General features: G+C 36.8%; 1 protein-coding gene across 3 annotated transcripts in view; it reads right to left on the reverse strand.

Moving 5' to 3' along the window:
• Positions 1-12,031, reverse strand: part of MED14 (mediator complex subunit 14) — a 94,500-nt gene extending 82,469 nt beyond the window's left edge. For all 3 annotated transcript variants that reach the window (XM_070944223.1, XM_070944222.1, XM_070944221.1), the window contains exons 1-3: positions 11,723-12,031; positions 10,876-10,902; positions 2,312-2,417 (exon numbers count right to left, since the gene is read on the reverse strand). In XM_070944223.1, the coding sequence (XP_070800324.1) occupies positions 2,312-2,417; positions 10,876-10,902; positions 11,723-11,904 (315 nt within the window). In that variant the 5' untranslated portion in view covers positions 11,905-12,031. The remainder of the gene's footprint in view (positions 1-2,311; positions 2,418-10,875; positions 10,903-11,722) is intronic.
• Between the last annotated feature and the right edge of the window lie 3,830 nt (positions 12,032-15,861).

Raw genomic sequence — 15,861 nt, forward strand, 5'->3', positions numbered from 1 at the left:
AATTTTGATGGGTAGGGGTGTGTCTAGGGATTGTCATGTGTGTTGGGCTTGGTCTCTGGGTGTTATGTGAATTTCATTGTATGGGTATACTATGTATATACGTACAATGACAATAAACTGTGTGTGTGCGTGCGTGTGTGTATGTATGTATGTAGGTATATGTATATATATGTGTGTGTGTGTGTGTGTGTGTGTGTGTGTGTGTGTGTGTGTATGTATATGGACTGCGCTGCAGAGTGCTGGAGTGTTCACGGATATTTTCAATCTATCCCTGTTGCAGTGCTCTATCCCTACCGGCCTGAAGACATCCATTATAGTGCCAGTCTCTAAGCAGACAGTAGTGATATCCCTTAATCATTATAGACCAGTAGTTTTAACATCTGTTGTCATGAAATGTTTTGAGAGGCTGGTGTTGAATTATATTCAGGCTAGTCTTCCATCTACTTTGGACCCATACCAATTTACATATAGGAGTGATAGATCAACTGACGATGCTATGTCTATTGTTGTCCATACTGTATTGAATCCTTTGGAACAACAGGGGACATATGCGAGGCTGTTATTTGTGAATTATAGCTCTGGCTTTAACACCAGTTTAGCCAACAGGTTGTTTCTTAAAATGTCCAATTTGGGCATAAATCAGAGGATTTGTTTGTGGATAAAGGATTTTCTGACAGATAGTCCACAGTCAGTAAGGATGGGATCTCACCATTCCTCTATTCTGATACTAAGCACAGGAGCCCCCCAGGGTTGTATGCTAAGCCCTTTCCTTTATTCCTTGTACACACATGACTGCACCCCATTGTATAACACGAATGCAATTATTAAATTTGCGGATGACACAACAGTGGGTGGAGGTGTGTTCTGATTGGTTGAGGGCTTGGCTGTGCTCTGATTGGATGGGCCCCCACCCAAACAGAACACAACCCCATCCAATCAGAGCACAGCCAAGCCCCCAACCAATCAGAACACACCTCCACCCAATCAGAACACAGTCAAGCTCCCACCCAATCAGTTCACACCCCCACTGGCAGTTAAAAGGAAGAAACAGCTGCAATCACACATTGCTCCTAGAAGCACGAAGCCGAAAACACCAGCCTGAAGATGACGAATGAGACTTCGTCGAAACGTCGCCAAGACACTTCCAATTTTACGTGGGAGAAAACCCGAATAACCAAAGACCTACATACATACATACATACATACATACATACATACATACATACATATATATATTAAACACACAAGCAAGAATTCATCATTGAGTGACCTGGAAAGTTTTATAACAGGAAAAAAGAAGTTTATTGTTCAGATCACTACCAAACTCACAGAACAGCAGGACCTGCTCCCGTGTTTTAATCACCCCTTAAGCACAATTTTAGACACATTCCTCATAGGTCATCTTATTAAATCTGCCTTCTAGCAGAAAAGATTGGAGGATACTAGCAAGAAATGCTACTGCAATGTTCTAAGCAATACAGTACTAGGATGGCAACATTTGGCTAGTCACAGATTCAGACTAGAAGCTGACAGGAACCAGATTCAACCCATTCCCCATGCAAGAGGCATAATTTTCTGTTTAAGAAGCATTCTAATTTAGTCATAATCTACAGAAAGCAAACAGTCCAAAGCAAAACCAGAGATCTGCAATTAATCCAAATAGTCTAGTTACAGGCTGAATGAAATTTGTCCAAGATTGTTAGAGAAGCCAAACTTACATGGGGACCCAATTACAAGAAGGTGTTTGATAATTCTTAGGAATCTGAAGCATTGCCCTGGGAAATTTGGATTTGACATTTCCAGGAAGAAGGTTTATTTAAATAAGTTATTTCTAACTTTAAAAAAAACCAAGTCAGCCTAAGCATTTCAAGGGTTGGAAATAAGTAGGGATGTGTCAGTATTAGTAGGTAGACCAGACACAAAACACCACCAAATGAACTAAGTTTACATTAATAAAATCTTGCAATTCTGAAAGTGTTTATCTTCTCTCCCCTCCTTTACAGGCCAAGAAAATTGTTCTTTTCTTAGTCTCTTGCCCCACCCACATTCCTGCTATGGACTAAGCTGCCTTTTATCTGATCATTCCCTTGGCTACATCTTGTTGCCCTGTCTCCCAAGGTCAATCTCACATACAGTTACAGGATGTGCAACATTTGGACATCTGAAAAAGTATTTTGGAATGACAACATACACCTTTCAAGACCTCCTCAAACATTAGCTGAAATCCAAAACATCTGAAGGAAGTAGTATTTTCCTATCTATCTGTGACACCAGCTAACATTGGGCATTACTCATGGACACTCAAACTTACCGCACATTTTTCAACTTTCCCAGCATTATTTGCCCATTTTACCAAGGCTAATAATCGGACAAACAGTTGCCGTGTACGACTTGCAAACTGCACTATTTCTATTTTCCTGTAAAAAAAAACAATACAAAAATTTATTTAGAAACTATGTAGTTAAATTAGTTTGAAAAACAATAAAGATCAAATAAGTTACAACAGCTATAGAAGGGCATATTAGAAAATAATTATGACCAGATAAAATTAATGCTCATCACTGGACTGGGAATGTAGTTGCAGTAAAATACAATAAGCATTTTAAATAAATGCATTGCTGGATTAATTCAGTTCGAAGACTGAATTACAGTATTAAGAAACTGTCACAAAAGATTTTTCTATTATATATAGTTAAAAAGATTTCTTTTTGATTTTATCTTCCATCTATCTATTTATCTACAACTTTATTGCAAAGTTGGGTTTAGCAAACTGCTTTCAAAAGTAATATCAGTTTGTCAGGTATTCTATAATAAATCAGACCAAGAATTATTTGCCACTAACATCAAAATGTTAACTGCATCATATATTTATATTTACATTTTAACCTAAACAATTATCCTATATAAAAGCACAAGTATCAAGAAAATAAACACATCAAATCTATTACCACTACTACATTAGCTATGCCTGTTTCTCTGAACAGTTTTTGTGTACAACTGGAATTGATGTTTCTTTTGTTTCTCTGAAGTAAAATCTTCAGGACATAAGACAAAGCTTTTTCCATAGTGACACCACATCTCTTAAACTAGTTCCCCAGGAGAATTGCTGAACGTTTCATTATTAGTTACTATAGTAGAAAACAAATATATTTGCTTTTTTCTTTTGCCAAGATATGAACAGTTTAAACTTTAAACTGCATTTTTCCATTTTCTTGATAATACTATTATAAAATTTAAATCCTCCTGGTCTTGGTTTTAAAAAGAAATAATAAATGTATAATATTGTATAGTAATATTTTTATTTTAGAGAGTTTGTGGCATAAGTGTCTAATCAACGCTCCTACAGCATCGGAGACACCAATGACATTTACTATTTAATTAAAACATGCATTAAAATACTAAACTGAAATGTAGGGACCAACCTCAAAACCGAATTACATCAACAAAAAGTATTCACAGTGACATGTTATTAACAACTTTATTTTAACATAGACTGATATGGACAACTCTAGTGCAATTTCAGAACAATATAGACACTTAACACAGAAACTCCTGCTACTGATATAAAAAAGCATATTCTAATTATACCCATAAAGGTATTAGCTAAGAACCTGTACATTGAAAAAATAAAAAATGCCACTAATGTGCAATATAGATTCAAAATATATGGGCTGCTTAAACAAGGATTTAATATTAAATTATAAAAATGTACTGTGGAATCAGACATATCCAATCAGAACATGGAATACGAGAAGCATAAATAAAAGAGAACTTGAAATTGTCAAAGCAGAAATATAGCTTATCTGTTTGTTTCAGGAATGAATAATGTCAAATGGATTGGAATGAGCTACAATACTTTATCCCAAATGATTAAATAAAACACTGTTCAAGGCATGTAACCATTTAGGTAGATTTTGACTTATAATGGAGCCCCAAATTTCCATTGTAAGTCATGATGGTTGTAAGTTGAGGTACCTGTGTGACTGAACCTGGTTTAGTGACTTTTTGTGCAGCAGACATTAAACACAAAGAACATTAAGTGATTGTTAAGCAAATCAATGTCTTCCTGTGAATGTTTTTTTTTTTCTGGAAAGCAGCGAAAAGGCCAGAAACCAGCAAAAATTGTTGTAAATTTCACCTCATTACCACAAATTGCTGCAACCAGCCATAAAGATGAGTCGGTTGCCAAGTGGCTGAAATGAGGTCATGTGACTGCTATATTCTATAATGTAGATAAATACAATTCATTGGAGAATTAAATGGAAACTGAGTACTGTATTTTCCGGCGTATAAGACAACTTTTTAACACATGAAAATCTTCTCAAAAGTCGGGGGTCGTCTTATACACCGGGTGTCGTTCTCCTGTAACTAGGCAGACCAGCCCGAAAGGCTCTGACGAGCCTTAAATGGCTCTGGCGATCCAAGCTCTGACGATCTGCTAATCAGGCAACTCAGCTGGGATCGCCAGAGCCATGGAGAAGGAAAAAAACTTTTCTCCTTTCACATGGCTCTGGCGATCCAAGCTCTGACGATCTGCTAATCAGGCAACTCAGCTGGGATCGCCAGAGCCATGGAGAAGGAAAAAACTTTTCTCCTTTCACATGGCTCTGGCGATCCAAGCTCTGACGATCTGCTAATCAGGCAACTCAGCTGGGATCGCCAGAGCCATGGAGAAGGAAAAAACTTTTCTCCTTTCACATGGCTCTGGCGATCCAAGCTCTGACGATCTGCTAATCAGACAACTCAGCTGGGATCGCCAGAGCCATGGAGAAGGAAAAAACTTTTCTCCTTTCACATGGCTCTGGCGATCCAAGCTCTGACGATCTGCTAATCAGACAACTCAGCTGGGATCGCCAGAGCCATGGAGAAGGAAAAAACTTTTCTCCTTTCACATGGCTCTGGCAATCCAAGCTCTGATGATCTGCTAATCAGGCAACTCAGCTGGGATCGCCAGAGCCATGGAGAAAGAAAAAAGTTTTCCCCCTCCAGCTTGCTTACCTTAGCTGCTAGTCGCAACGCTTGCCTTGCTTCACTTGCCTGAATCCATTCCACCAGCAAGCAACTCCCTGCCTGCAATCAAGCAGGCAGGGAGTTGTGGACTTCAACTCCCAGAATTCCTCAGCCAGCAAAACAAAGCTACAAGTCTTAAAGTTGCCAAGGTTGGAGACTCCTGTTCTATTGGGTAAGTTTTTTTCCCCTTTGGGATCTTTAAAAAAAATAGTTAATTGGGTTTTTTTTTAGTTGTTCTTTTTTTAGACCTAGCCATTTAAAGTTTAGGAAGTTTTAAATTTAGCTTTCATATAAAAATAAAAATAAAATAAAATAATATTTGTGCAGCTTTCTGAGATTTAGTGTGTTTCTGTAGTGTTTCACTCTAACTACACAAACACACAAAATCTCACAAAGCTGTATGTGGAATTTTGTGTGTATAAAGTGTGAAAGTTGTTTTTTGGGGCTTTTTGTGGCTGTGTGAGCTTCCTGCTTGTTGCAGGGGCCATTTTGGGTCTAGCACAGCTGCTTTTACATTGTGGGTGAGCCAGTTGATGTTTTTTAATTTTTATTTGGTGTGCGTTGGAAGAGGGGTAGTCTTATATGGCGAGTATAGCCCAAACCCTATATTTTAACAGGAAAAGTCGGGGGTCGTCTTATACGCCCAGTCGTCTTATACGCCGGAAAATACGGTATTCTGTTAAGGAAGCTAAATGGACATTGACAGTAATGAAAATGTCCACATAAGCTATAATAAGCCATCCCATGTAAAAAGCTATCTAAACCATTAATGAAGAGCAGATTTTAAGTACATTAGCAACACTGATATGATTTGGTTAAAGAGAACATCCAGTTGTTGATATAGTTAGAGATCCAGCTTGCTTAGTTTTTATAAACTACCAACATCTATTAATAACCTGTCACTTATGTGAAATGAAGGGGACAAGGCCTTGCTGAGAATATTTTCCAATGGTTGAAATGTGTTTGAATATTAGTAGCTCGGGTTGGTAGTTAGGATGTTGGTTTGAGCTCCGAGCTTGGCAATTTGGTTGCAAACCTTTAATCACCATTCGAGGAGACATTGTCAGTGCGCTTTGAATTGTGCTCATCTGTCAGAACACTGGCCTTAAATACCTTTTTATGTGATGCAAATTAGTCTGAATGTTGTTTATTTGGATATGACTCAGAAATATCTGAACAAACAACATTCAGACTAATTTGTATCACATAAAAAGGTATTTAAGGCCAGTGTTCTGACAGATGAGCACAATTCAAAGCGCACTGACAATGTCTCCTCGAATGGTGATTAAAGGTTTGCAACCAAATTGCCAAGCTCGGAGCTCAAACCAACATCCTAACATATTTTCCAGTTGCATCCCTCTTCTAATGGAATGGCCTCCCTACGGAAGGATTTGTGCAAGAAAGGTATCTATAATATAGCACTGACAATATGGAATGTCAAAACTATTGTCAAAGTAGAAATGTCGAGAGTGAAACATTAATTTTTTGAAAATCAGCAAACTAGACTGGAATGGTTTATTTCCCATTAAGGGAATATGACATCTACTGAAGAAGAAAATAGTAGAAGAAATTGAGTACCCAGTATTATTAACAAAAAAGTGTCAAAGTGTATACTAGGATACAATCTCTACAATAACAGAATTATCTGAATTCAATGCTAACCAATCATTAGTAAATACTAAATCTAACTCCAACCACACATAGATAACCTTTATTGTCATTTTTACTGTGGGCACACTGGCACACATTAAAAATGAAATTGTTTTGCTTGCTCTCATAAGTGTACACATACATAACACACATATACACATGCTATATACATACATATTTATATACTTATACCCATATACATACATACATACAGTATTTTTCGGAGTATAAGACGCTCCAGACTATAAAACGCACCTACCTTTTTTGGGGAGGAAAACAAGAAAAAAAAGTCTGCCTCTGCCTCCCAACAATTTGCCTCCTTGCAGCAAACAGCAAACAGCAGAGACCGAAAATGCGGTGCGCGGAGGTGGCAATTGCAATGGCAATCCCTGCAGCCTGAAATAGCCGATGGTCAGGAGGCCGATCCAACCGACAATCAGCTGCTTTTGCTAATCAGGCTGTGCTGAAACCAGATGTTTACTGTTTGCTGCAAGGAAGCAAATTGCTGGGAGGCAGAGGCCAAAGGGTGGGGGCCGGTGGGTGGGCGGGGCTACATTCAGTGTATAAGATGCACCCAAATTTTCACTCTCTTTTAGGGGGGGAAAAAGTGCATCTTATACTCCGAAAAATACGGTACATACATACATACATACATACATACACACACACACTAAGGAAATGGAAGTTTAACTGTTCTATTCTATGACAATTTGCAAAACCATGTAAACATAACACTAAAACTATTATTTCGTTTGATAGCATCAACTGGGATGCTAATGTTTTAAGTAGAATAGGATCTAAAATAGGGAAAATGGTCTTATAGGAAATGAAACAGAAAACAGTATTCTGTCAAGAAATCCAACACTTACAACACTTATTGGACTGACAACACCCAATTGATTACATAGCAAAGATGGAAAATCTGTGTTTAATCAGAAAAAATAACACAAAATACTGATTATGTTTCAGATGTTATCTAAATAAATCATCAGCCCCAAAAGACAGGATTATAATTATATATTCTATATAATTAATAAATGGATTAGATAAACAAGGTGCTTGAAGAACTCTGGGTTAAAATTGTGGCATCATTAAAGACTAAGCAAAAATTTCCAAATGCAAAGAACTAAAGAAAAAATGACAACAGGTTGAATATAGTAAAGAAAAGCAGAGTACAAAAGGCAACAAAGGAAAATTTGCCCAACTAAATACTATGTTCCAAACATGAGCAAGATAATAAATTTCTAAATAAGAAACAATTAGTTGGGATAACAATTGAATGAAAAAGCGAAGAGAAATTCAGACCAAGGGATCCTTTTATGCAAAATAGGCATGATAAAAGGTAAAGCAAAGGATCTACAGTACTAAAGAAATAAATGTGAAGAAAAAATTGTACAAATATAGTGGAATTTCCAATCACAGCATGATTTGAATTGGGTAAACTGCAGATAGTTGACTTATGACTGGTGGCTTAGTGACCATTTGAAGTTCTGATGAACCCTGAAAAAGGGACTTACAAACTAGATTCTAAATTCCACTGTTCACCCCCACACAGTCATGTGACCACATTTTGGGCACTTGGTAACTGGCCTTCATTTACAGCTGTTTGTAGCATCACATGGTCACATGACTGTTTTACAACATTTTTTTGAAAACAGTCCTTTATTTCTGCCTCATAGTGAACAACGGGTCCTTCTATGAACCACAGCATTCACTTTACTGCATTCAATTAATAACCACTGCAAAAACGCTTGTAAATCGGGTGTGCTCACATGATGACCCACTTTATAAATATCACAATTTACAACAAAATTGTGGGTTTAATAACCACCATAAGTCAAGGATTACTTATAATGTAAAACATAGATTAAGAGAGTTTGACCAACTGCTGCTTCAATATTAAGACATTTTTTCCTACATGGACATCAAAATCAAGTAGAGTACATTGTAGAAAACACAAGACAGAGAAGTGAACTCCAAATCAACCAGGATATTTCCAGATGCAAATTGTGGTACAGGCCAGTAATTATTGGTACAAATAATCAGTTAATTATCAATTAAACTCAGAAAATTAAAGGAAATAGGTGTGTTGAGAAGTCTTATCCAACCTGAAAAGCATAGAGACAAAATCTACTACCAATATAATGAACAAATGTGGTGCACTTATTCTGAAAAAGAGAACCTGAGTCACTAAGGGCAGAATTAGGAAATATTATGAAAGAAACAGAATAGCATCTGGAATAGCATCCCCATGAAATTTGTATGACGCTCCCCCCCCTCCCGCACCTTACCAGCCTTTAAAAGAGCACTATAAATATAACTTTTTCTCAAGGAAAACCTGGATTAGCATATCTGTTGTTGTTTTGTCTGCTGATGGAGGAGAAAATTTGGCTGATGTTCCCTATAGATTATGCTATCTTTGCATTTTATTTTGATTGTATGGTTTGCATATGTTAAACTCAACATATGAGTTGCTCAACATCAACAGTCTAGAAATTTGATTAATAAATAAAACAAATGTTAAACCACTGTCTATAATCCCACTTAAAATGATAGTTTGAAATTGTGAATGCTTCTTAGTTAGGATTTTCTATTTTCTTAGCTATAATTAACATTGGACTATAGAATCTAAAATAATATTTTTATCATGTGCTATCTTAAATTGATGTAGTAGTCTGTGAAATTTGTGTTAGGAAGAAAAAAAAAACATGGTTATGTGTGTGATAGCATGTTATAGCCATAGTTGCTGCCATCTTTTCACATAGTCACCCAAACATACACACTGCTTTTTTAAATTGAGAGCAGCAGAGTAGCAATTAAAGATAAAACAGAATATAAAATGACAGGAGGAATTGCTGCTGTCCTGACAAAGGGGAGGGAGGAATTGGTAAAACTTGAAATAGTTAAATGGACATCTGGAAAGGAGAAAAGATAGCTGGCAACTTTGAGATGGTGTGTGCATGTTACACTGCTGAAGATTAGCCAGTTGCTGTTTTGAAAAAACTGAAACAAGACAGATGGACCAAAAACCCTGATAAACCGGTGCTAAGAAAGATATATTCCTAATATAGACAGCTTCAGGGGAAATGAAAGAGACAGAGGAAGAGCACATCATACTAGCTCAAGAGATTGCCAATCTGTAGAATTAACCCCTTTATTTAACTGTAAGTACAAATGGAATCTAGAAACAGCACTACATGCACTTAGTCAACATGGGAGACTGAACAAATATCTAGTACAAGTAGTCCTTGACTTACAACAGTTCGTTTAGTCACCATTCAAAGTTATAACAGCAGTGAAAAAAATGACTTATGACCATTTTTCACATTTACAACTATTGCAGCACCCACATGATCACATGATAGAATTTTGGATGCTTGACAACTAGTTCATATTTCTGATGGTTGCAGTGTCCCAGGATCACGTGATTACATTTTGTGACCTTCTGACAAGCAAAGTCAACAAGGAAGCCAGATTCACTTATCAACGGTGTTACTACCTTAAAAACTGCAGAGATTCACTTAACAGCAATGACAAGAAAGGTCATAAAATAGGACAAAACTCACTTAACAATTGCCTTGCTTAGCAACAGAAATGTTTGACTCAATTGTGGTCTTAAGTCGAAGACTACCTATCATTAACTTTCAAATGTTTGGCTAGCTACATAAATAATTGTTTCTGTTGTTTCCATATTGCTTATGAGAAAAGTTGTAGAGAAGCAAAAGAGTGGGGGAAAGTCTTATTTAGCTACTGTAATGAAATGCTTCTTAAACTGCCTGAAAATAAAACTAGCAATTTATTTTGCTATCAAAAAGAAGATATTTTGTGTCACCCATCAGATAAATTCTTGTAAACCAGCTGAGTCTTCATCAAATGTGATTCTTTTAAAATAGTAATCTATCAGTACATTTTTTCCTTGATAGCTGCAGAAACTTTTTAAACATAGTAATCTTTAAATAGAGAATAAGCACAAATCAACATTATGATCTACAGGCAATACAAAACTGTAGTTTCGATTTGCACTGTAAGCAAATAGATTATTTCCACAGAATCAAGCTATCATATGTGTAAAGCAGTCAAATGTATTTTGATTTTCAAACTTTGCATTAAAATATTGCTCTATAGCAATATTTCTATAGCTCAACAAAGTTCAACTATCTCTCACTGAGTTGTACAACCATCATACTCAACCAACAACCAACAATAATTACTCACCTTTCCATATCAGTTTTTCTTGGTAATCTGGTTTAAAAAGAAAAAAAGAGAATAAACACTATGACATAAAAGATTGCAAGAATATTAAATTTTAGACTATAAAAAGTATCCTCTCGGTATATTGCCCTACATTCCAAAATATATGCAAATGCCAATATATTATGAGCCTACATTTTGAAGCTTGATATTTAAGTTGTTTATAAAAGAAATCTCAATTATACAAATAATAAACACATATACAATACTTTCAGATAAGCATAATTGTTAAAGATTCAATAAATGAGTCATTTTTTATGACAAACTCTATGCAGAATATATAAAACTGAAAGAAAAGGTACACTGCACATCTTCGGTTGAATACCTATAGTATGTATCACGCATCCAATCACGTTAGAAAACACATTTATACATATTTATTTTGTCTAAAATGTTTATACTATGCAAAAGGACATTGTTACCAAGTTTATACAAACTTAAACGGATGAAATATAATCCCAGTATGGCATCTGCAATTTAAATGCTTCTAATTCCTATTCCTAATCTCCCAATAATTGCTTCACATAATATAAACCACATAAAATTTTACTGTCACGCTAAAATTTACATTATAGCATAACGGACTAGGTCTCTTAGGCAGCGAAACTCATTTTATTTCTTTTTACTGTGAAAATCAGTTTCGTTACCAGAGTCGGAAGCTTACGCACCACTACAATCTGCTCTTTTTCTCCATAACTTTAACTTAACATAGATCACCATCCTCCTCCAAAAAGAACCAGAAGTGTCTAAGCAGCAAGGATTTTCGCAAGCAAAGCCGGAGAATACATTATTGCTGGGATACAGGACTCACAGGTCGGCCAGGACAGTGAGCTCGGCATACGTCCGATGCAACAGAAAATCGATGAGAGTGCTGAGTCGGTATCCAGGACTAGCTGCCGCGGTCGCAGTCCCTGGGGGCGGTGGGGCCGGAGCCGAAGCCGGCCCACCGCCCACCGGGACCAGCTGATGGCTCTCCAATTGCACCGGCGCCATCGCGGCAAAACGAGAAGAAACCAACCAAACCCCTTCGCGCTGCCAGAGTCCTTTCGCACCCCAGATAGGCACCCGCTGGCAAGGCTTCAAGTGTAGAAAAGTGTTCACAACGCACTTCGTTGCCCAGCCAGCGCCATGGTTGGCGACAGTGACACCGCCATTGCTAAAAGGGGCGGGGTTGAACACTGCACCGGAAGTGATCCGAGAAAGTGACGGACAGGAAATAATCCCGTCTGGGATCCTATATGTATCATAGACCATTTCTCATTTTCTTTCTTTTGTTTTATTTCAACAATAGTTCCAAGCTTCTGGGTTCAAAATCTTTGGTTTTGATATTCAGGGACAAGAAGTGACAGCAAGAACAAGAACAAATCCATTTTAAGGTAGCAAAGAAACCGTAATGTTGTGTTATCATAAGACCGAGGTAGATGTCATAATTCAATTTTAACTTATTGCATTATATAAGCCGTAAAGACCCCCTCGTCTCGAATTCGATTACAGACTTCATGAAGACATCCGTCCGTACCACTAGCAGACATGACTTGCAAAACTCCAAACGTTCACTAGAGGGCAGCAAAGAAGTAGAGTACTGTATCTCTTTACGGTCAACTGGTGGTCGTTTGGAATTTTGTAAACCAATAAGTGTTTTCTGCTGTTATTACAGTAAATTATTAAACATTACGAGGAACAATGCATTTTCTCAGTATCAAATTAATTTACTGTAAGGAATAGAGTGTATTAGAGCTTGTTTTAAAAATGTAGTTTCAACTGAAATAAAGTTAAAGTAAAATATTTCAGAAAGTAATCTGGTGCTAAGTATGGTCTACCAATAAATAATAGCAGAGATACAGAAAATTCTAAATCTGCTTTACATATTGGTCAACTCAGTGTCTGCTAACCAGATGTAGCAGCCTTAAACAAGTAATTTCTGGATGGCAGAAATGTCTCTTTTGTTCCATTTACAACAAACTCAGTCTAATTAAGCATATTTGTTTTTAGACTTTAAAGTTGATTTTGGCTTCAATCCATCCCCAGCATGGGGGAGGCAACTCAAAATCATAGACAGCTATTTGAGTTTTAAGTAAAGGTTTTGGTATTCTTATAGAGCAAGGTTGTCAAACTTGCATCGTCGTGGCATCGTCATGTGACACATTGCGACTTTTTTCCCCTTTGCTAAACCAGGCATGGGCATGGCCATGATGCATCGGGCCTGCAGGCCGTGAGTTTGACACCCCTGTTATAGAGGTTGTGCCATATAAATGATCTGTAATGCATCACTGCTGATGAAATAGCTAGGGGCTGGAATCAGCCTTGCTCTTATTAGATACTTAGAGTGTGATTGGCATGACCTTTCCCACCCAGTTATTATGTATTGCCTTTCATGCATTCTTAAGATACTTCTGCCCAAATAATACCTGACCCAAATTCCCAAGTTGCAAAAGTTCTATTATAAATTTTGTAAGGCCTCTGCAGGCTTCAGGAATAGGCAGTTTTGCCTATTACTGTTACCCTGTTTCCCCCAAAATAAGACATCCCCTGATAATAAGCCCAATTGGGCTTTTGAGCGCATGGCAATAAGGCCAAGCGCTTATTTCAGGGTTCAAAAAAATATAAGACGGGGTCTTATTTTCGGAGAAACATGGTATGTCTCACCAATGTCCTCCTTTTGCTCCTGGGATGACCATCTTAGTTTCTCTCCTCTGCTGTCATCACCTAAGCTACTGTAGTGATAGGTGTCTTTCCATCAAGCTTCAAGCACCTTAGCAAGCAATAGTCAGTTGTTTGGTTGTTCTTTCAGCAGCAAACATCAAAGTGGAAAGGTAAAGACAGGGAGGCAGCATGATGCTATCTGGCAGTAATATCTTTTATTTTTTGCATTTCTTGTTATTTATGAGAAGTGTTTGCTGGCTCAAACTTGAGTTTTAAGATTTCTATGTGGAACCATTTGACTAGGCTATTCTGAGTCTGATTTTTATGGCTGAGTACAGCAAAGAGTGTATGAGCATTCATGCCAGTGATGGGATTCAGCCAGTTCTCTCCGGATCATGTGAACCAGTAGCGGCGACTGCAAGAGGCTCCGCCCACCCACCCGGACGTAATGCGCGACTACTGTGCATGCACAGGAGACTGTGCGCATGCGCAGAGGTGGCACATGCGCTCACATTTGCGAACCGTTAGGGAAGGTAAGTGAATCCCACCTCTGATTCATGTGTTTCTTTTTATATATATTCTTTTAAAAGTGTTATATGCTCAGTTTTTTTGGAGTCATGCAGCCTTGAATCAATCAATCAATCAATCAATCAAAGTAAGTGAGTGAAAACTGCCAGTGTGGAAGTGCCCCAAATCTTCCAATAGTGTACTAGTATTAGCTATGATCCAGCCAAGAAAGTCAATCTACTTACTTCCTTCACTTAGTATGCTTTATAAAGTAGGCCATCATGATAGCTTGTTTTACAAACCATAATGTAGGGTGATACGTAAACTAAGTCAATAATTTATAGGTTGTTACTACTTATAGTTTAATTGCTTTGGAGAATAGTTATAGGAACATTATGAATACCATCTTCAGTTCTAGTTGAAAGGTGGGATATTAAACTAATAAATTAATTCAGTTAAAGACATAATTTTGAGTTGCCTCCACCATGCTGGGGATGGATTGAAGCCAAAATCAACTTTAAATGTCCTCTAAAAATTGTTAGAAGAGCAGATTGCACCATGATTAGCAGGATATGCAGATGAACCTCATTGAACTTTATCTTAAAGTCTCAAATTGATCATAGCCATGACAATGTTAGAAAGTACCACAGAACACTGTGGGCTTACATTAATAGGAAGTATAAAAAGATGCATGGTGGTATAACAAAGTAGAAAACAAGTTGCTAAAGCTGCTCATAATGAAGAAAGCTAGATTTTCAGTGTCTCAATCAGATTTATTAAATAGAAAAGATTGCAGAATCTTGAAAACTGATTATGGGTATTTTAGCATCCATTTATCAAATAAGCTGCAAAGGTGGGGCCTCTTTGGTCCCTTTGACCCAGTTTGTACCTGTGTCTTGACACAGAAGATTCTGTTACCCATTTGTCTGATAAGGAACTTAACAAATGCTCTGGCCCTGAAATACAGTACTTTGCAAATTGTCATTCCTATTTCCAGGCATAGAATATTCCATTGCACTGTGGGGGAGAAAAAATGCATAGCCAAGAATGATTTCTGCAAAAAAATTGGATGAGAGGGAGCTATTGTTTAATGTATGTAGAAAGAAAAATATAGTTACAAATAATTGTAACTATATTTTAGATATTTTTATGTGATAGAGATATACTGGAATATTGGAATTCAATGCTATAAATTGTAATATGGAAGAAAAATAATGAAAAGGAAGAAATATATTCTGCGAAGATGGTAAGAATGCAATTGTACATAATGTAAATATTAAAATATGTAAGTGTCTTGCATTGCAACTTAATGTCTGTGTAAAGACGTGTACTTCACAATTGGAAAAGTGCCATGTGAATGGGTTTGGTTAATAACTGATTATTAATAATATTGTATTGTTGTGGTTTTTATTGTTGTGTCTTTATACTACCTAAAATATTTTTGGATTGCATTGGTAAACAAAACTCATTAATAAGTTCAGTAATTGATCTATACAAATAAATAGCAATAATGCATTTGAAGCTAAAGGAGATTAATTTGATAAGTATATCTGTGAAAGTGACAGAATTCTGACTATGATGGATGTCAAGGACAAAATTTGGGAAGAGTAGTGTAGGAAGGAGATATATGCAGATTAGATATGTTTTTGTTTTTTTGTTCTTTGGCAGGTCATTAAGAAATTAAATTATATATTTTATTCTATTCTATTTTAAATTTTTGTATTTATGTGTTTTATCCTGTGGCTGTTCACCGCCCTGAGTCCTTCGGGAGTAGGGCGGTATAGAAATTTAAATAAATAA

Source organism: Pituophis catenifer, unplaced genomic scaffold, assembly GCF_029215685.1.
Source record: "Pituophis catenifer annectens isolate HBS135680 unplaced genomic scaffold, rPitCat1.0.hap2 SCAF_4, whole genome shotgun sequence".
NCBI lineage: Eukaryota > Metazoa > Chordata > Lepidosauria > Squamata > Colubridae > Pituophis > Pituophis catenifer.